Below are 14,214 nucleotides of genomic sequence, written 5' to 3' on the forward strand. Positions count from 1 at the left end.
GAATAATTAGAGTCAGATACTGGAGAAACTCAACCAGGTCAGAGTGAGGGGGTATCTATCTCAACCACTTTGCCTTTACTTAACATTGACATTGAATATGTTGAAAACTTCCATCACAGTCTTCCCAGAATAGAGTTACATCCACTTGTCATTTTGGAACATCATTGTTCACAGGAGTTTGTTCACACCTCTTGAAATGTTTTGTTGTTGAAAGAGTTTGGAGTCTTCTAATATTAGAATGGTTGCGATGGTAGTTTAGGCTAGCCTCTAGTATTGAGTTGCAGCTGGAGCAATCTAATGTCAATTTTAGGGGATCTATATAGCAAGCCTTTATTAAAAAATAATTTAGGATATTTGTTTTGGTGGAAATGTTGTTTTCTTCCACTAGCAACAGGCAAAATGTATCATAATTGTCCCTAAAACAAGTCAAGTTCAGCTGCTTTCGTAATTCTCCTGTGGACACCGGGAAGGAAGGATGCCCGAAGACGTCATGACTGCAGGACTCTGCTTCCATTGATAGGCCTATTACGGGAGGAGGAGAAAGTTTCGAGGAATCACTGGATTGAAGGTGGTTATAGGACTGAGGCCGACCTGCTGAGGTAGAGGTGGGAGGCTGGAAAACATACTCAATAAAGTGATCAAGTCACTGCTGCAGCATTGACATTCGATTGAAACGCTGCTCCCTTTGGCGCGAGGGCGTCTTCTGATTTTCTTAAAGTAAGTGGGTCTTTTGTATGCATGTTATAGTTATTATATTTACATTTAAATTAAATAACGATCATGAATAGCCTATACGCGCATTATAATCGTCAACATGTTGTTTGAACAGGCTATATGGTTGTTCTGAATAGCAGTAACTTCGACTAAAGGTATGCTAATTGAATGAAATGATGTCCCATTATTCCCGTAGCTAGTGTATTTAATATTTATAGTTAACTAGTTAGCTGCAATATTTAAAGCAATCAAGCAATCAAGCTCCTTGTTTTACTGCTGCTGAAGTGATTGCAGTTTTTGAATCTGAATTCAGAGCCACATTGTAGTTGCACACAGATTCACCATGGAGTGGAGTTTAGTTTTCTAGGTCAGGGAAAGATTGAAAGCCAGTCAGAAATCTTGAAAAAGTGCAGACAAATCCCTTTTAATATGTTTCGATATAAGAAACGCCCGGGTTATATATAATATGAAGGGGAAATAATGATATTCATGAGTATTAAGGGTGATTATTTTGAACTTTGCCCCCACCCCTAAGTTTTGTCATCACCATGACATTGACAGGAAAAGTTGCCCCTGGCTGGGGCTTACAAGACCACTCCCCTCAAGACCACTCACCGTTGACACTTTCATGGCCTGGCTGAAAAGAAAGATAAAGCAAAAATGCCCTTTATCTGGTTCCACAGCCCTGAGGGGTAGTATGAGCTCTGGCCCAGCCAAAGATGAAAAGATAGGAGCATGTAGAACATAGCATGAGCCCACATGTGAAACGCATTAGGCCCACAAAGTTGAGTACCTGTCTGGGGCATGCCATTCCTTCAGCCAAGCAACAGGAGAAAGCTCTATCTGCGCTGCTGACGACCTTAACACAAACCTCTCTCAGTAAATGGTGAAGCAACACAGTGACATTAGCATAATAATTAGGGAGCAATCGGTTTTTGGGGTCTAAAATGTTTGAGCTGGATGGTGACGTCTTCCCATCCATCTAGCCATCTATCCATCAATCCAATCATCTCTCTCGCTCTCTCTCTCTCTGAAACTGAAAAATCTCCTTGCTCACCTGAAGATAAATCTGTTTTGTTACCACCATACTAGAGGTCGGCCGATTAATCGGAATGGCCGATTAATTAGGGCCGATTTCAAGTTTTCATAACACTCGGTAATCGTTTTTTTTTTTTTTTACACCTTTATTTAACTGGGCAAGTCAGTTAAGAACACATTCTTATTTTCAATGACGGCCTAGGAACGGTGGGTTAACTGCCTTGTTCAGGGGCAGAATGACAGATTTTTACCTTGTCAGCTCGTGGATTAAATCTTGCAACCTTAGGGTTAACTAGTCCAACACTCTAACCACCTGCTTTACATTGCACTCCACGAGGAGCCTGCCTGTTACGTGAATGCAGTTAGAAGCCACGCTAAGTTGCTAGCTAGCATTAAACTTATCTTATAAAAAACAATCAATCAATCAATTATAATCACTAGTTAACTACACATGGTTGATGATATTACTAGTTTATCTAGCCTGTCCTGCGTTGCATATAATCGATGCGGTGCGCATTCGCGAGAAAGGACTGTCATTGCTCCAACGTGTACCTAACCATAAACATCAATGTCTTTCTTAAAACCAATACACAAGTATATATTTTTAAACCTGCATATTTAGCTAAAATAAATCCAGGTTAGCAGGCAATATTAACCAGGTGAAATTGTGGCACTTCTCTTGCGTTCATTGCACGCAGAGTCAGGGTATATGCAACAGTTTGGGCCGCCTGGCTCGTTGCGAACTAATTTGCCAGAATTTTACGTAATTATGACATAACATTGAAGGTAGTTTAAAAAAAAAAAAATGTTGTGCAATGTAACAGGAATATTTAGACTTAGGGATGCCACCCGTTAGATAAAATACGGAACGGTTCCGTATTTCACTGAAAGAAAAAACATTTTGTTTTCGAGATGATAGTTTCCGGATTCGACGATATTGATGACCTAAGGCTCGTATTTCTGTGTGTTTATTATATTATAATTAAGTCTATGATTTGATAGAGCAGTCTGACTGAGCGGTGGTAGGCACCAGCAGGCTCGTAAGCATTCATTCAAACAGCACTTTTGTGCATTTTGCCAGCAGCTGTTCGCAATGCTTCAAGCATTGCGCTGTTTATGACTTCAAGCCTATCAACTCCCAAGATTAGGCTGGTGTAACCGATGTGAAATGGCTAGCTAGTTAGCGGGTGCGCGCTAATAGCGTTTCAAACGTCACTCGCTCTGAGATTTGGAGTAGTTGTCCCCTTGCTCTGCATGGTTAACGCTGCTTCGAGGGTGGCTGTTGTCGATGTGTTCCTGGTTCGAGCCCAAGAAGGAGCGAGGAGAGGGACGGAAGCTATACTGTTACACTGGCAATACTAAAGTGCCTATAAGAACATTCAATAGTCAAAGGTATATGAAATACAAATCGTATAGAGAGAATAGTCCTATAAGTTAAAATAAGTGTTCATTCAGTATTGTTATAATTGTCATTATTACAAATACATGTTTAAAAAAATCGGCTGATTAATCGGTATCGGCTTTTTTGGGTCCTCCAATAATCTGTATCGGTGTTGAAAAATCATAATCGGCCGACCTCTACACCATACCCAATCCTCAGTCCACCCTGGAATTGTGGTGAGGTCTAGGTAGTTGGAGAAGCCCGTGAGGCTGAATGTCTGCCAGATAGCCAGTCTCTAATGACTGCTTGATGACTGACAACTGAGGATAATGTCAAAACATAAGAAGACTCTTATTTCTGGCTGATGAAATGCAACAAACATGCTGACCGTGTGACTCAAATCTCTCACCACACAAGCTGTAGCTGGTCCATTGAATGAGCTTCCGTTTTCTGTTGGTATCAGATATTCAATCGGTTCAGAGGTCCCTCAATCGTTAAAACATGTAAAAAGAAAAAAAAAAAATTTCATACATGAATATCCCTTCACACTCAACTTTGAATTCAAATATGATTCCATTCATTTCAGCAACTCATAGCACAATACAGTCTTCAAGTTTCCTAAATACATTACCTTGCTTATTTCAGTCATTCATTGGTCATTCTGGTCCGTGTCTCCTTCCTCCAGTTTACATACAGTGCGGTGAGTTCCCTGCCCATTCCGAACCATGCCGTCTCGGTGCCCTCTCCTGTGTCGCCTAGCCACGCTACTCTGTGTGTGGGCACTATGCCAGGCCCACTCGGACACCGAGCTTCCCCCTGGCACCCCCATCATCCAGCTGCGTCTGGCAGGGGACAAACGCAAGCACTACGAGGGCCGGGTGGAGGTCTACTACAATGGCGAGTGGGGCACGGTATGCGACGACGACTTCTCTATCCATGCGGCCAACATATTGTGCAGAGAGCTGGGCTACGTGGAGGCCGTGTCCTGGTCCCCATCCTCCAAGTACGGCAAGGGAGAAGGTAAGGAACACAAAGGAGTAGGGGCTTAAAGGGATAGTTCAGTAACATGTTGTAATTGGAAATCCACTTTGACCATTAAGACTTAATTAAAGGGATAGTTCAGTGAAATATATGAAAAAATATATTTGTTTCCTTTGAGAATCAATGACAGACTGCAACAAGAATTGGGTCCAGCATATTGTAGCATGGAGTGGTCCAATATTTGGAATTAGAATGATCATCATTCTTGTAACGTATTCCAGAGAGACCTTTTCTATTACCCAGGTAAATTAGAAAGATGAGATATTGTATGTCCCTCTTTGCAGGGGCTATGATTAGGATTAACGAGGATATGTCTCAATGGGAACACATGAGTCTTTGTCAATGGGAGGTTGGGTTAATAACATTTTTCATCTGGCTTTTATAGAGAGCAGCCAGAGCTCCATACATCTCAATACTGTTCCATTTGCAACCTTCAATCAGATTTATGGAGTTGGGAAAGTCATTAGACACATGACAATTCTAGAGATATTCTTACAAGACAAGGGGGATGATGAGATTATGTCTATGTGTCTGGCTTAGTGTTTCCATTTTCCAGTCATTTTCCCCACACAAAGTTGGATTGGTGTGTATCAGCTAGCTAGACATCAATGGGTAAAACAGTGGTTTTTGAGGGATTACGGTCCCAGACAGGGGAAACGTGCTGCATTAGTTACGGGATTTTCATGGAACATATGACTCTGTTTTGAGCTGCTGAGATAGAAGTCATATAATGTTCACTACATGTGCAGCCCAAAGGGTTTCTTGATCTTGAACTATGTAGACTGGAGAGTTGGGAAAGCTGGGAAAGCTAGGCTTTTGTCGCAGCCAGTATAGGTAACATAGGAATAGGTGTGGATATCCGCCCAACATCCCCAGAGCAATTTCTTTTCGCAGCATTTATAATCACAAAAGGCTGAGTTATCAAAATGTTATCTGCTGGGTGTTTCCTGCCAGGAAAGGATTATAGATATGATTTATTTAACTAGGCAAGTCAGTTAAGAACATATTCTTATTTACAATGACAGCCTACTTGGGAACAGTTAACTGCCTTGTTCAGGGGCAGAATGACAACCTTACCTTGTCAGCTTGGGGATTCGATCCAGCAACCTTCCGGTTACTGGCCCAAAACTCTAACCACTAGGCTACCTGCAGCCCCTGAACTCATGTTGTAAGTATTAGCTAAGAAGTAACAGTTATTGTTGTGGCTCATATTCAGCTTCTCCTGTGTCTGAGTTTCCCTCATCCCACACCACTGATTCAGACTGTTCTGGAACACATAGTTGGAGAGCAGACTGACTGATGATCCCCACCATGTAGCTGGATTGGATTCCAACAATGTAATGTGGTTGTAAAGGTCTGTTGTGATTGATTAGACCATTTTGATTAGTCTAAAGAGCCATACAATTTTTTTTGACAGGTGATGGCAACAGAAATTCTGTAACACATATCTTGCATGAAATGGTCAAATTTGGTCAGTCTAACCTAAGTGAAAAGGTGAGTTGTCATGAACTGTCATGATATAAGTTAAAGATCCAACGCAGTTTTTATCTCAATATCAAATAATTTTGGGGTAACAATTAAGTACCTTACCGTGATTGTTTTCAAATAAAATGGTCAAAAGAAACAAAAATATATTTTTAGCAAAGAGCAATTTCTCAAGCAAGAATTTTGCTAGGACTGTCTGGGAGTGGTCTAAGTAGGGAGTGGACTGTCTGGGAGTGGTCTAAGTAGGGAGCCAATAACTAGCTGTTATTGGCAGGGAGGTTTGGAACTCTCTTTCTTATTGGGCTATTAACAACATTTCAGGTTGCCTTTTCAAACAGCTCTTACACTTTAACGGCATTATCATAATTTTTACAATTTCACAGTATTATTTCAACCTAATTGTGTGAAAATATATATAAAACACTGGAAATCACATTTTTGACTGCACTGGGCTTTTTAAAATCTTTAAAAATGGATTTGATCAACCTCATGCCCACTTTATTAAGGTCCTGGACCCAGATTCAAATCAAATCAAATGAAATGTTATTTGTCACATGTGCCGAATACAACAGGTGTAGACCTTACTGTGAAATGCTTACTTACAAGCCCTTAACCAACAATGCAGGTCAAGAAATAGAGTAACAAAAATGTTTACTAAGTAAACTAAAGTAAACATTTTTATAAAAAGTAACACAATAAAATAATAATACCGAGGCTATATACAGGGGGTACCGGTAACGAGTCAATGGGCGGGGTACAGGTTAGTTGAGATAATTTGTACATGAAAGGTAGTGACTATGTATAGATAATAAACAGTGAGTAACAGCAGTCTAAAATCAAAGGGGGGGGGGGGTCAATGTAAATAGTCAGGGTGGCCAAATCTTGATGTATTGTTCAGCAGTCTTATGGCTTGGGCGTAGAAGCTGTTAAGGAGCCTTTAGGACCTAGACTTGGCACTCTGGTACTGCTTGCCGTGCGGTAGCAGAGACAACAGTCTATGACTTTGGTGACTGGAGTCTTTGACAATTTTTTGTGCCTTCCTCTGACACCGCCTAGTATATAGGTCTTAGATGGAAGGAAGCTTGGTCCCAGAGATGTACTGGGCTGTACGCACTACCCTCTGTAGCACCTTACAGTTGGATGCCGAGCAGTTGCCATACCAGGCGGTGATGCAACCGGTCAGGATGCTCTCGATGGTGCAGCTGTAGATCTTTTTGAGGATCTGGGGACCCATGCCAACTCTTTTCAGTCTCCTGAGGGGGAAAAGGAGTTGTCATGCCCTCTTCACGACTGTCTTGGTGTGTTTGGATCATGATAGTTTGTTGGTGATGTGGACACCAAGGAACTTGAAACTCTCGATCAGCTCCACTACAGCCCCGTCGATGTGAATGGAGGCGTGTTCGGCCCTCCTTTTCCTGTAGTCCACGATTATCTCCTTTGTCTTATTCACTTTGAGGGAGAGGTTGTTGTCCTGGCACCACACTGCCAGGTCTCTGACCTCCTCCCTATAGGCTGTCTCATCGTTGTCAGTGATCAGGCCTACCACTGTTGTGTTGTCAGCAAACTTAAAAACTTCTTTGGGATCAGTGTCCCTTCCACGGGACAGTTGAGCTAACGTAGGCTAATGCAATTAGCATGAGGTTGTATGTAACAACAAAATGTCCCAGGACATAGACATATCTGATATTGTCTGAAAGCTTAAATTCTTGTTAATCTAACTGCACTGTCCAATTTACAGTAGCTATTACGATGAAAGAATACCATGCTATTGTTTGAGGAGAGTGCCAACTGATTCTTTTCCATATCAACTCAGTGAAACATAAGATATTACTGTTTTTACTGTCATGTTGGTAAGATAGTCTCGAGTGGAGATCGTTCAGTTTATTTTCCAGTGATTGCACGTTGGCCAATAGAATGGATGGTTAGGCACCCCGATCTCTACCCCCTGTATTTCCGTCTTTTCTTTACGAGAGTGGCGGGGATTTGGGCCTGGTCTCGGACAAGCAGTAAATCCTTTGCGTCGGACTCATTAACCTGTTGAGGACAGACATTCCGCTAGCGGAACCCCGTTCCCGCCTGCGGAACCCCTAGCCAACAGCCAATGGCATCGCACGGCGCGAAATATAAAACCAACTAAAATACCACAATTCAATTTTCTCAAACAATCAACTATTTTACACCATTTTAAAGATAAGACTCTCGTTAATCTAACCACATTGTCCGATTTCAAAAAGGCTTTACAGCGAAAGCAAAACATTAGATTATGTTAGGAGAGTACATAGACACAAATAATCACACAGCCATTTTCCAAGCAAGCATATATGTCACATAAACCAAAACCACAGCTAAATGCAGCACTAACCTTTGATGATCTTCATCAGATGACACTCCTAGGACATTATGTTATACAATACATGCATGTTTTGTTCAATCAAGTTCATATTTATATCAAAAACCAGCTTTTTACATTAGCATGTGATGTTCAGAACTAGCATACCCACCGAAAACTTCCGGTGAATTTACTAAATTACTCATGATAAACGTTCACAAAATACATAACAATTATTTTAAGAATTATGGATACAGAACTCCTTTATGCAATCGCTATGTCCGATTTTAAAATAGCTTTTCGGCGAAAGCACATTTTGCAATATTCTGAGTACATAGCTCGGCCATCACGGCTAGCTATTTTGACATCCGCCAACTTCGGGGTCACCTAAACTCAGAATTACTATTAGAAAAATTGGATTACCTTTGCTGTTCTTCGTCAGAATGCACTCCCAGGACTTCTACTACAACAACAAATGTTGTTTTGGTTCCAAATAATCCATAGTTATATCCAAATACCTCCGTTTTGTTCGTGCGTTCATGTCACTATCCGAAGGGTAACACGCGAGCGCATTTCGTGACCAAAAATTTCAAAATATTCCATTACCGTACTTAGAAGCATGTCAAACGCTGTTTAAAATCAATTTTTATGCTATTTTTCTCGTAAAATTGCGATAATATTCCAACCGGGCGACGTTGTATTCATTCAAAGACTGAGCGAAAAAAATGGAGAAGTCTCGTGAACGCGCATCTCCAGTCTCACTGTCCCCAGGCTGACCACTTACAAACTCTGCTGCTGTACTTTGCCCAGAGACAGCAGACACCCCATTCCACTTTCTGGCGGCTTTAGAGAGCCAATGGAAGCCTTAGAAAGTGTCACGTTACAGCACAGATGCTGTAATGGCGATAGAGATGCAACAGAAGGACAACAAATTGTCAGACAGGGCACTTCCTGTATGGAATCTTCTCAGGTTTTGGCCTGCCATATGAGTTCTGTTATACTCACAGACACCATTCAAACAGTTTTAGAAACTTTAGAGTGTTTTCTATCCAAATCTACTAATTCTATGCATATTCTAGTTTCTGGGCAGGAGTAGTAACCAGATGAAATCGGGTACGTTTTTTATCTGGCCGTGAAAATACTGCCCCCTATCCCAAAGAAGTTAAAGAAAAAATCTTTGTCCAGTTCGAGGTGAGTAATCGCTGTTCTGATATCCTGAAGCTCTTTTCGGTTATAAGAGACGGTAGCAGCAACATTATGTACAAAATAAGTTACAAGCAATGTGAAAAAAACACACAAAATAGCTCAGTTGGTTAGGAGCCCGTAAAACGGCAGCCACGCCCTTCCGGCGCCATTATTCAGTCTAGATTATGCCTAGTCCTGGATTTTTGATGGAGAAAATACAGTATATCGAAAGTATGTTTTAGTCCACAATGAGACTGGCCCAAAGTGTTACCCAAAGGTGTTGTCTGTTGAAGCTTAAAATTGATATAGGGTGTTGGTGAGAGTTCCCTTAAATTAATGTGTGGTCATTAGAGGTGTCTCCATCCCCCATTGTTCATAGGTCGGATCTGGCTGGACAACGTACACTGTTCGGGGCAGGAGAGAACACTGGCCCAGTGTAAGTCCAATGGCTTTGGAGTGTCCGACTGCAAACACTCTGAGGACGTGGGAGTGGTGTGTAACCAGAGACGCATCCCCGGCTTCAAGTTCATCAGTAGCTTCACCAACAGTGTGGAGGTAAGCCTAAAACATAAACACACGTGTTAGCACATAGAAGTACAGACACACACACTTATGTACACACGGCTGCACAAACACACAACACACACACACCATACATGATTTCTTCTTTGCTTTTGTTGGATGCTGTTAAGGTGCAATTTCACAGAAATGCAAGACAGATGTGGAGCAATAGCTGAGAATATGTGTTTAACGTTTGAAAGGAGGTAGGGGGAAAGAATTCTGGATATCAGGGATCTAGTGTCGAAATGTCTTACGGTAAACCCTTTCGTCAAACCCAGTTTCCGTGCTCCAACCTGTTGGAGACAGGAAGGGAAGTGGAAGGGCAGAGCAGGGAGGGAGGTGGAAGGGTAGGGAGTTAGGAAGGTGGAAGGGTAAGGAAGGAGGGAGTGGGAAGTATAGCGAGGGCGGGAGGTGGAAAGGTACACTCTTAAAGGTGCTATCTAGAACCACTAAAGGTACTTAGGCTGTTCCAATAAGGTAACCCTTTGAAGAACCCTTTTTGGTTCCAGGTAGAACCCTTTTGGGTTCCATGCAGAACACTTTCTACAGAGGGTTCTACATGGAACCCAAAAGAGTTTTACCTGGAACCAAAAAGGGTTCAACCTGGAACCAAAAAGGTTCTCCTATCGGGACAGCTGAAGAACGGTTTTGGTAGCATTTTTTTCGAGAGTGTAGGGAGGAAGGGAGCTAGAAGGATAGAGAGGAAGGGAGGTAGAAGGGTAGAAAGGAAGGGAGGTAGAAGGGTAGAGAGGAAGGAAGATTGAAGGGTAGAGAGGAAGGGAGGTTGAAGGGTAGAGAGGAAGGAAGGTTGAAGGGTAGAGAGAACAGGAGGTAGAAGGGTAGAAAGAAAGAGGAAGGGAGGTTTTTATTTTTTATTTCCCCTTTATTTAACCAGGTAGGCCAGTTGAGAATAAGTTCTCATTTACAACTGCGACCTGGCCAAGATAAAGCAAAGCAGTGCCACAAAAATAACACAGTTACACATAAACAAACGTACAGTCAATAACACAATAGAAAGATCTATGTACAGTGTGTGCAAATGTAGAAGAGTAGGGAGGTAAGGCAAAAATAGGCCATAGAGGCTAAATAATTACAATTTAGCATTAACACTGGAGTGATAGATGTGCAGATGATGATGTGCAAGTAGAGATACAGGTGGGCAAAAGAGCAAGAAGATAAATAACAATATGGGGATGAGGTAGTTGGGTGTGCTATTTACACATTGGCTGTGTACAGGTACAGTGATCTGTAAGCTGCTCTGACAGCTGATGCTTAAAGTTAGAGAGGGAGATAGATATAAGTCTCCAGCTTCAGTGATTTTTTCAATTCGTTCCAGTCATTGGCAGTGGAGAACTGGAAGGAAAGGCGGCCGGATGAGGAATTTGCTTTGGGTGTGACCAGTGAAATATACCTGCTGGAGCGTGTGCTATGGGTGGGTGTTGCTATAGTGACCAGTGAGCTGAGATAACGCGGCGCATTACCTAGCAAAGACTTATAGATGACCTGGAGTCAATGGGTTTGGTGACAAATATGTAGCGAGGGCCAGCCAACGAGAGCATACAGGTCGCAGTGGTGGGTAGTATATGGGGCTTTGGTGACAACACAGATGGCACTGTGATAGACTACATCCAGTATGCTGAGTAGAGTGTTGGAGGCTATTTTGTAAATTACATTGCCGAAGTCAAGGATCGATAGGATAGTCAGTTTTACGAAGGTATGTTTGGCAGCATGAGTGAAGGAGGCTTTGTTGCGAAATAGGAAGCCGTTTCTAGATTTCATTTTGGATTGGAGATGCTTAATGTGAGTCTGGAAGGAGAGTTTACAGTCTAACCAGACACCTAGGTATTTGTAGTTGTCCACATATTCTAAGTTAGAACTGTCCAGAGTAGTGATGCTAGTTGGGCGGGCGGGTGCGGGCAGCAATTGATTGAAGAGCATGCATTTAGTTTTACTAGCATTTAAAAGCAGTTGGAGGCCACAGAAGGAGAGTTGTATGGCATTGAAGCTCGTTTGGAGGTTTGTTAACACATTGTCCAAAGAAGGGTCAGATGTATACATAATGGTGTCGTCTGCGTAGAGGTGGATCAGAGAAATCACCAGCAGCAAGAGCGACATCATTGATATATACAAAGAAAAGAGTCAGCCCAGGAATTGAACCCTGTGGCATCCCTATAGAGACTGCCAGAGGTCCGGACAACAGGCCCTCCGATTTCACCCACTGAACTCTATCTGAGAAGTAGTTGGTGAACCAGGCGAGGCAGTCATTTGAGAAACCAAGGCTGTTGAGTCTGCCGATAAGAATGCTGTGATTGACAGAGTCGAAAGCCTTGGCCAGGTTGATGAAGACGGCTGCACAGTACTGTCTTTTATCGATGGCGGTTGTGATATCATTTAGGACCTTGTGTGTGGCTGAGGTGCACGCATGACCAGCTTGGAAACCAGATTGCATAGTGGAGAAGGTACGGTGGGATTAGAAATGGTCGGTGATCTGTTTGTTAAGTTGGCTTTCAAAGATTTTGGAAAGACAGGGCAGGATGAATATAGGTCTATAACAGTTTTGGTCTAGAATGTCTCCCTCTTTGAAGAGGGGGATGACTGCGACAGCTTTCCAATCTTTAGGGATCTCAGACGATACGAAAGAGAGGTTGAACAGGCTAGTAATAGGGGTTGCAACAATTTTGGTGGATAATTTTAAAAAGAGAGGGTCCAGATTGTCTATCCCAGCTGATTTGTAGGTAGAAGGGTAGAACGGAAGGGAGGTAGAAGGGTAGAGAGGAAGGTAGGTAGAAGGGTAGAAAACAGGACGATGTCTGTGTAATCCTATATGAGATATTCATGAGAAATTATTTCACATTCCATCCAGGCAAGTTTGGGTTCCCTTAAAAGGTCTGGACTGTGATTGTAACTAAGGCTAAATCAAACACGAGTTCCTATAGAGAAAGTCCACATAGCACCAACAGAGACACATATCTTTGGTAATGTTTAATCATTGAGAGGGTGTCTGTGTGACTTTAATCAGCCTGTACATAACACTAATCCTTGAGTTTAGTTTAACTCAAGTTTGACTGTAGCTGTATTGATTTTTGCAGTTCTCTGGGAGTTGAAAAACAGCCTTAGCTAAGTTTAGGGATCACACTAAGTTTTGACTTTGACTTTTGATTTAGAGTGCCCTGAATTCACAGAAATAAGCAGTTTTTGCTATTCTGCAAATACTGTTTATTTTGGTTTCACTTATTTAGAATGACTTTAAACATCTACATAAGGTTAACAACAAACCAGAGCTTGAACATGTTAAATTAAACCTATCAGGCAACAGTGACATTGAGAAAGTATTTTAGGTTGAGACTTGCTCAGGAGAGAAAATGTGAATGGAACCAGACGATGAAAGGGGATCCCACCCAGTAGACAAGGAAACGTGACATCATACAATGCCAACAGACGTGACACAAGTGGGCCACATTTTTAAACTTCCGCTAGTGCGCTCACATTCACCTACAGCAGGAAACGAGATACATTTGAGCTCAGCGTGCTATGGTCCGTCTGTGGCCTGAGGACTTTACCACAGTAGGCCCTTCTTTCTGGCGTAACCATGGTGACGGCCCAGTTGAGAACCCCTCTCTGCCCCTCTCTGGTGTCTGGGATGCTTACCAGCTGACTCACAGAGACCCAGACCCCACTGACTGGTACGGAGGAGATGACGACATAGTGGATGAAACACACACACACACACACACACACACACACACACACACACACACACACACACACACACACACACACACACACACACACACACACACACACACACACACACACACACACACATACACATACACACACACACACACGGGGAATACCACCCCATCATGTTGATGAGAGCACCTCTGTGCTCGGATGGAAAGTCTGCATGGGTTTATAGCGCTAAAGGAAGGGGGGGGGGGCATTCCTGGTTTAGCATAGAGTACTTGAACACTAATCTAAAACTCCTGCCGTCTGCCATACAGACAGCAAGGAATAACATGACTATGGCCGTTTATGTGAGCCTAGCTCAACACAAGTGTTTGTGTTTCCTTTGAATGCGTTTGAAATTAAATATGAGTTAAATGCATCTAAAACTGAGAGGCCAGTCTGTGGTTTATAACTTTAACAGTTAGCAGTTGAGAGCAGCAGGATAGTCAAATGCCACTGACTGTGCTAGACTAGAGAATTGGCAGTGTTCAAATTTCAGTGGATTCTTCTCCCGTGTCTGTTTTCACTCGACTTCATAAGATAACAAGACCCTGGAGAACTTCTCAGATCCCTGTGTATCTTTCTCATGAAATTAACGATCAACTCTATGAGAAAGTATGAGGAAAAGGGAGGAAGAAAGGCATTGGAATAGGAGATGTGGTCATGAAATTAACTACTACTTTCAAGGCTTAATGAAGCCTTCATACACCCTTTATAAAATGACATTCTTCATAAATGATTCATAAGCTTC

General features: G+C 42.3%; 1 protein-coding gene across 1 annotated transcript in view; it reads left to right on the forward strand.

The window, feature by feature from the left end:
- The first annotated feature begins 447 nt into the window (after window positions 1–447).
- loxl2a (lysyl oxidase-like 2a) overlaps window positions 448–14,214 on the forward strand; it is a 72,262-nt gene continuing 58,495 nt past the window's right edge. Inside the window, exons 1-3 of the mRNA XM_014167933.3 lie at window positions 448–717; window positions 3,819–4,153; window positions 9,553–9,728. Coding sequence (XP_014023408.1) covers window positions 3,859–4,153; window positions 9,553–9,728 — 471 coding nt within the window. The 5' untranslated portion in view covers window positions 448–717; window positions 3,819–3,858. The remainder of the gene's footprint in view (window positions 718–3,818; window positions 4,154–9,552; window positions 9,729–14,214) is intronic.

The sequence above is a fragment of the Salmo salar genome, chromosome 22, assembly GCF_965601325.2.
Source record: "Salmo salar chromosome 22, fSalSal1, whole genome shotgun sequence".
Taxonomy (NCBI): Eukaryota; Metazoa; Chordata; class Actinopteri; order Salmoniformes; family Salmonidae; genus Salmo; species Salmo salar.